General features: G+C 33.9%; 1 protein-coding gene across 1 annotated transcript in view; it reads right to left on the bottom strand.

The window, feature by feature from the left end:
• Positions 1 to 335: 335 nt before the first annotated feature.
• LOC133196108 (uncharacterized) overlaps positions 336 to 8,020 on the bottom strand; it is a 31,198-nt gene continuing 23,513 nt past the window's right edge. The window contains exon 13 of the mRNA XM_061332047.1: positions 336 to 691. Coding sequence (XP_061188031.1) covers positions 465 to 691 — 227 coding nt within the window. The 3' untranslated portion in view covers positions 336 to 464. The remainder of the gene's footprint in view (positions 692 to 8,020) is intronic.

Genomic DNA, 8,020 nt, shown 5'->3' with positions numbered 1-8,020 from the left:
TTTTTGCTAGATGACGTGATTTTGGATTTACAATGAAAGTTCATCCCTTCATTTTAGCATCCTCAAAGAATGTTTTTTGAAGCAGTATCAAAGTATTGGCACAGATGTCAATGAAACCGGATCTGACAGAATTGCAATATCCGGGTTATCGAAGTTTGCCCAAGAGGAAGCGATATTTGAGAAAAATGATACAAATAGTTATAAAATTCCAGATCATTGCTTCTTTATGTTGACTTAAATTAGCATTTAGATCGGGAAGTCGAGTACAAATAGCATATATCAAAATGATGCTCCTTTGATCTTTTTTTTTTTTTTTTTTTTTTTTTTTTTTTTTTTTTGCGTGACGTCAGGTAAACCTTGTACTTTGCCATCGCGAACAAATTTTAGCTGAAATGAAATTGAAGTACCAAGTTGAATGCCATATTAAGTTAAATTAGTTTTTTTATGATCCTGATGGCGTTTTGTCACCTGAGAACTTGACGCAATGCTTGTCCAAGAGAACAGAAAACTAAGACCAAGTAGAGATGTGTGCATTGCGTAAACCGAGATGCTATGCTATAATAACTGTCGACAGTCTGAGGAATCGGAACCACTGCTCCTAGGCTGTCAGGCTGGTATGGTACAGTAGACGGACTTGAGTTGACAGTGGGTTGATTTTTTACATTAGATCTCGTTTGACATGGCTCTTTTACTGAAATAAGAAACAGAATGGCTCTGATACCCAATTTATCCGAAAGAAATATTTCTGTTATAAATACAAATCAGTTGGATGAGTAACCGCCTAATTTTTTTTAAAGTTTATCAAAAGTTAAGGGCAACACTTTAGTTCCTATATAAATTTAAACAAGAGGCCCATGGGCCTTGATTATCACCTGACCACATATGACCACTTAAGTCCACCTGGAACTGGAACTCTCGCATCCTGTGCAAAAATTTACAGAGATAACAAACTGTGATCAATGTCATAAATCTTGTAAAAATACGAAAAGTAAAAAAGGCAAAAACACTGGAATACACCAGAGGTGAAATGAGGTGCCTAGAAGAAGCAAACATCCTCTGACGATCGGTCACATCTGCTGAGAGCCCACTGTATTTATCAGGTAAACACAGGAATCCGTAACCAAAATCAGTATAAAACAATGACTGAACAATTGGTATGAAACGTGTCAATAAAAATACAACTCAAGGTTTTACTTGCAAACAAGGTCATTATAATGACCATAGAATTTGCAAAATACAGAATTTATACGAGATTGTAAGCCTGTACTAACAACTTATTTGTCAGTAGCTTGTCTAGGTTTTAAAAATTGATTGCACTCGAATCATGCTCTTTCCGAATCAGTTGGAAGACATAAACACCATATGCATGTGATTGTGGAATAATATTTCTACATAAATAGGAGACGACGTTGCCGATGGAAAAGTTGACCTTATTCCGTTTTCACATAGTTTAGTTGCTAGTTTGCCATTAACGTCTTCAGTAAAATATAGAAATATGAAAGAGATATGGCAGACTCTCAGGCGTCTTTTATTTCGAGTTCACTAGGATATTTCCAGTCGATTTATAAGTAAAAGTAACTATTGTTAGTTGATAAAACGTCGTCGATATATTGGAATGTCGAATTAAAGGCAAAAGCAAAAGTTTACTGCTCAGGTAGGAGTTTTTGAAGAAATTCTGCTTCATAAAAATACAAAACAGGCACGTAGCATTAGGGGGGCCGGGGGTCCTAGTTTTTCTCAAGCATAACTTTTTACCATTGAGAATGGTCACTGAAAGGCCGGTCCCCCACTTTTTGTTGCAGAGTAGGCAAATAAGGGTAATAACTTTTTTTTTCTCTGCCCCCTTTCAAAAACGATGCTACATGCCTGTAAAAAATAAGTCAGTTAATAAAGAAGCATTATTTGTGCTCACTGGAATCTAACAGATTGTTGGAATACCTGACCTCCAAAGACTATAAATATTCTCAATGAAAAACCCAAGCATTATTTTAATATCAACTTTAGAGTACTTATATGTAGAATCGAGTGTTTTTTAACAAAGAATTTTTGTACATTTTGTACATGGTCAATCACAAGCTATGACAATTTCCCGAGTTCCATTTTTAATGAAGAACACAGCTGTTTTGATTACAAGCTGTTCTTTTACTAGTAATCTTACTGGACAGAACCTCTCTACTAAAAACATGAAAATCTTAACTGCAGCTCACCTAATGTCTACGGAATAGAATGTTCCCTATGTGGGCTTATTTATGTTGGAGAAACTAAGGGTTCACTTAATAAAAAAAATAGCGGGGCACAGATTTCAAATTAACAACGGGGACCAGCAGCTTCTCTACAAGCACTTAATTTACCTGATCATTCTATTTTGTCAATGAAATTTTGGATTCTAGAAAAGATTTACCATCATACTAGTATCCCATCATTGACACCTTTCCATAGACATCGAGAAGAATACTGGGTTAGGAAATAAAGCACAGCCTTTCCATATGGTAGCAATGACGATGTCGATAGTGTTGGGACTCTTTCAAGTGTTGCAATGTGAATGTGATGGGGCTTTTTATCAATACCCAGAGACATCAGCCTAGTATGGACATCGGTTTTACAATCAACGTATTATACCCGATGTCTCTTTTTGATTCACTAATACCTAAGTAAATAAACAGTTAGGTCTTCATCACATTCGCACCAACTTTACTCTGTCCCTTTGAAAGTTTTAAATAGTCTATTTGAAAAAAAAATCAAGGAAAGTCCATATTTGGATCCTTCGACACCAGAATGCAGACTCGGATCTGTGATTATGGACATTGCAAATCACAGACTTTTTAAACCGCCACGTTTTACGGAAGAAAATACTGCTCAAACAACACGTTTGCCCATGCAACTCCAATTTGCCAACAAAGGAATTGACCCAATTAATATAAGTAATATTCTTAATCACAAAAGGGTCAAGTCTTGTATTCCGCCATATTTCAAGTTGAAGTCCACACCTTGTATTTCTTGCAAATATACATCGAATATTGTTTCCAAACTTATTAATACAGAAAACTCTACAGTGCCTATATATCGAACATCTGAAACATAATCCTCCAACGATTTCATCTTCTTCTTCACCCTACAACTATAGTCCTGCTGGACACCTCATTACTGGTGACGTAAATATAATAAATAATGAGGATCTTAAATCACTTATTTTACAAAGGCCAAAATTTAGGGAACTCCAATCTTTAAACTGGCATCATAATTTCATATATATTATAAATTCTTTGGAAAATTACAACAGGCGATGGACCAAACATGAAAAAGAAGACCTTGGTACTTTGTCAGAATGGATTAAAAGTATCAGTTGAATGTTGAAATCTCGCATTAAGCGATTGAGGGGCAATATGAAAACCATCTATCCTTCAGTCTTCAATGATTCAGAAAAGAAAAAAGAATTAGATAGATTACACGATCAATATGTACTGGCACCAGCTGACAAAGCAGGTAACAACATTGTCTTTGTAAGATTCATTATTTTAATTCTATTTTAGAGGAGCAAGGATTGAATTCTACAAGTGGTAATCCAACTTATACCCATAGCACTCTTTCTAAGGAGTAAATTCTTCATAATCATATTCAGTTTTAAATATTTTTAATATTCCCAACAAACAAATTGAACTCGAAACACCATACTGGATTCATAAACTACATAAAATCCTTAAAAAGATACATAGTGGGTTCCAGTAAATGTTCTAACAAGCCTCTTTCTTAACTCCTCACTAAAATAGCAGTGAAGGAGGAACTTCAGGAGTACTGTACAACAATATATTCGAGAAGTGGAGTCAATCAGATGTGGATACTTAAAAACTCCAAGAAACCTTTACAAAATTTGAAATCACAAAATTTTAGCAAAATCAATAACATCAAAACTTACGACTTTACAACACTTTATACAACCATTCCAAATGATAACTTTAAGTCCGACCTTTTTGACATCATAGACAGCTGCTTTTACAATAAAAATGGAACTCGTAAATTTACTTACCTTGTCATTTGCAAAATTATTTTGTTAAAAAAATCTATTTGTACACACAAGTACTCTGAGGTTGATTTTAAAAAGATGCTTGAGTTTCTGATTAACAATTTCTATGTAGTATTTGAGATCAAGTCTTCCAACAATCTGTCGGAATTTACATTGTATTAATTGTGGCCCTTTAATATCAGACCTATTTTAATATTCAAATGAAGCAGAATTTATTCAGAAAATAGAAAAAGAAGTTAATGGTAACCTAACAACATTTCGCAAGTTCTGTGATCAATACAATGACCTTGTAAGCAAATACAAACTGTCATTAAGTCGAATGCTGACTAACGTTTTTTCATACTAATTGTTAAGCCATTATTTACACACTGAATCGTCTACGGATTTTCCCGTTTGCCTGACAAGGAGCATACGGCGGGTGTGAACGGTCGCCAGTGGGTGCTTATTCCTCCATGGCACCTGATCCCACCTCTGATGTTTTCTGAGGTCCGTGTTTGCTCTGATTACTCCATATTTCATTGTCTATAATGTCAAAAAACCTGGACTTAAATTAACTGTGAGTAATGGTTAGGTTTTGATTAGTTATACGTCTTCATGTTATTGATTTAAGAAAAAAAATGATTCTAAATTTTCTAAAAGTTCTTTGGCGTTTTAAAGAATTTACATTTGATTTGAATATGTTGTTGCACAATTTGTCTGAGGTTTTTCCTTCACAGTAGTTAATAATTTGTAAAGTGTAAAGATAAGGGATTGGTAGAACAGTTACTTGAACCTGCAGTGTATATTTGTGAAGATTTTTTAAGTCTTGGAATGCAGTATAGGTACGCTAAAAGAAATTAACTTTTGCTGTCTGTAATGAAAAAAAAGTATTTAAAACATTTGAAAGGGAACAGTGAGATGGATTTCAGATGTGGAGTTAAAGATAATTTCTTCTTTAAGATTTTTAAAGGTGCAATGTATTTTCATTAATGATCAATTTAGGGGGAGGGGGTTGAAGCTATGAATATAACAGTTTTAGAAGAGGGCGAAATGTTTATTATAATCATGGGAAAAGTTTGCCTGCTAAATACTGTGGGTAGAGATTTTCAAAGAGGTAACATATTTTCAAAATATAAGCTCCACCCTAAGGCCTGAACCATGGATCTAGGGGCCATTAACATCATAATTTTAGTAAAACATTGAGTACTCGTTGTAATCAAGAAAACCGATTGTTAGATTCCATGAGTAAAGAAGAAGATTTAATAAGATATAGGCCTAATGCATTTTTAATATATGACCAACATAACCCCACCTATGCTGAATCATAAACCAAGGGCCCATAGATTTAACGATTGTGTTAAAAGGGCTAATGGCTTATCATAATCATGCTAACAATTCATCTGTTCCCCTTAACCCATAGATGCTTTATTCCAAATTTGGTTGAAACTGGTTCAGTCCTTCTTGAGAAGTTCACGTATGACGCCACATCGGACGAAAACACTTCACCTGCATGATTGTCCCAGGTGAACTAAGGAAAATAAAGCTTGAGAAAATAAACATTTTCTGAATTGCTTTGAAACCTGTCTTTCTATTTCTTTATTGTTCAACACTAAAAGACACATACAAATTTTATAAGGTTTTTATTTCTAAATTACTTAGAAAAAGATTCCTTTTCAATATCTTTTTATTGCAACGAAATAAGATTTTTAAATCTCATATGCATAGAGAATAATTAATTCCACTTTAAGACTAGATCAATTCTTATATATGTGATCCATTATACTTAAACACAGCATTGCATAGCAGTTGCAAAAATTGTAAATCTTTAAATGTAAGGAATGAAATGAGCACAAGAAACCAAAGGCCAAAAAAAAAAAAAAAAAAAAAAAAATGGAACGGCGCAAAATAATAAATTTTTGCACCAAATGAATAAACGCAAAAGCACGAGAAGATTGCCAAAAACGCGCGGAAAATTCATAAACATATAGATCATGTGCTTCTTGCTGTTCCTTTTGCGTAAATGAGTCTAATTAATCATTCTTTGTATGGCAATAATATTCTAATTCTACACCGTCGCTTCCGGTTTTGCGGTTCAACAGAGATTGCATTTCCATAGAACGAGGCTAGGTAGTTGTTTACTGCAGAGAACGAGAGGTGAATTTGTATCATATAATTTATTCTACTCAATAAATCCTCTAATTTTCAATGCAATGCAAATGTATAAATTGATAATTCATTCATGTTTTTGTGAATGAGTTATGAGAATGGCAATACGTCATCTTTTCTTTTTAACCTATATTGAGAAATTCTTAAGTCAGGGACTGAGAAGTTTTGAAATTCATATCTTAATTATGTGAGCAGAGGAGTAATTAAAACTGCAGGAATTCGAATTTTTAAGAAAAAAAATCTATATAAAATATATATACAAAAGTTTTAAATGAAAGAAAAAGTGAGCAAGCTCATATACCCCACGCTTCCCCAAAACTTGACAACGCAACACATAATGAATGGCACAGTGCGCTTAAAATACACAGTATAATTCAAAAAGGGGCAATACTAGCAAAAAAAAATCTCATATGAAAACTTCTTGCATATGAGGACATTCAAATCTTATGAAATTATTTAAGGCAAAGCACTAATTTGAGGTGTGTGTGTGTGTGTGCGTTTGTGTGTGTTGGGGGTGTGGTGTTGGGGGGGGGGGTGGGAGGAGGAGGGGAGGGAGAAATTTCTGTGTACTTCTATCCAAGACTTTTTGTAGGTGTGTGTTGAATCATTAATATTATCATCTCAACATCAATAGGGGTCTTTCAAGGTCATAAAATATTTCACAAAATTTCATTGCAAAAGCTGAATCCAGTGTATTTCCTTATTACGTGACTGAAAAGTTTTTTTTTTTTTCAATAACAGCCAGAACTTTAAGGCCAAAAATAATAGAATCGTAATTTCCTAGCAATATACACAACTACACACTGTGTTTTAAATATCTGCAAAGTTTGATAAAATTCTGTACTGCAGTTTAAGAGGAGTTGCGCTGACAAACTGTTCATCTCTATATTCAAGATAAGGCCAAAAATCTAAGATGAAAAGTGCCGAAATTCCCCAAAAATAGAGGAATCGGAATTTCCTGGCAATATATACAACTACACACTGTGTCCTAAATATCTGCAAAGTTTGACGAAATTCTGTGCAGCAGTTTAAGAGGAGTTGCGCTGACAAACTGTTCATCTTTTCAAGATATGGCCAAAAATCTAAGATGAAAAGTATCGAAATTCCCAGAAAAATAACGGAATCGGAATTTCCTGACAATATGCACAACTACACTGTGTCCTAAATATCTGCAAAGTTTGACGAAATTATGTGCAACAGTTTAAGAGGAGTTGCGCTGACAAACTGTTCACGCCGAAACAAAAACAAAACAAAACATATTTACATATTACTATCTTGTTGTAAATTTTGAATTTACTAGGGGGAGGTAAATATCATGTTGTAAATTTTGCATTTACCTCCCCCTAGTAAATTCAAAATTTACAACATGATATTACAAACAAAAAACAAATAAATGAAAATGAAAAACGGAAAATTATACCAAGAATGAACTAAAAAAAATTATGTTTGTATAGTTACATAGTTAATGACCTATGTAGCTGTGTACTTTTATTCTAACATTTATTCGTTCTGAGGGTAGCCTATATATTATCTATAAAACTAGTTCTGCTGGCTATATAGCTTATCTACCGACGCTGTATTTCTGCACATTTTTGATAACAGAGGACGTGGCTGAATATCTTTTGAAACAGTAGATGTATATACTGTAGTTTTTCTGTGAGAGGACCACGAATCTTATACTATCGTAGTGTGATAGACCTCATAACATTTTATAATAGTTTTCTTATGAGAGGACGCAAATATCGTGCTATTTTTTTAATGGTTTCTTGTGAGAGAATGGTGGACCCAATTCTTTTTTAATAGTTTATGTCCGAGTGCAAGCCTAGGGATTCATACCGAAAATTATGGCTTTTT

This window comes from Saccostrea echinata, unplaced genomic scaffold (genome assembly GCF_033153115.1).
Source record: "Saccostrea echinata isolate AGI-Se365-2 ecotype Australia unplaced genomic scaffold, CSIRO_AGI_Sech_v1 ptg000030l, whole genome shotgun sequence".
Taxonomy (NCBI): Eukaryota; Metazoa; Mollusca; class Bivalvia; order Ostreida; family Ostreidae; genus Saccostrea; species Saccostrea echinata.
The sequence above is the reverse complement of the archived record's forward strand: the minus strand, read 5'-3'. Positions and strand labels throughout refer to the sequence as shown.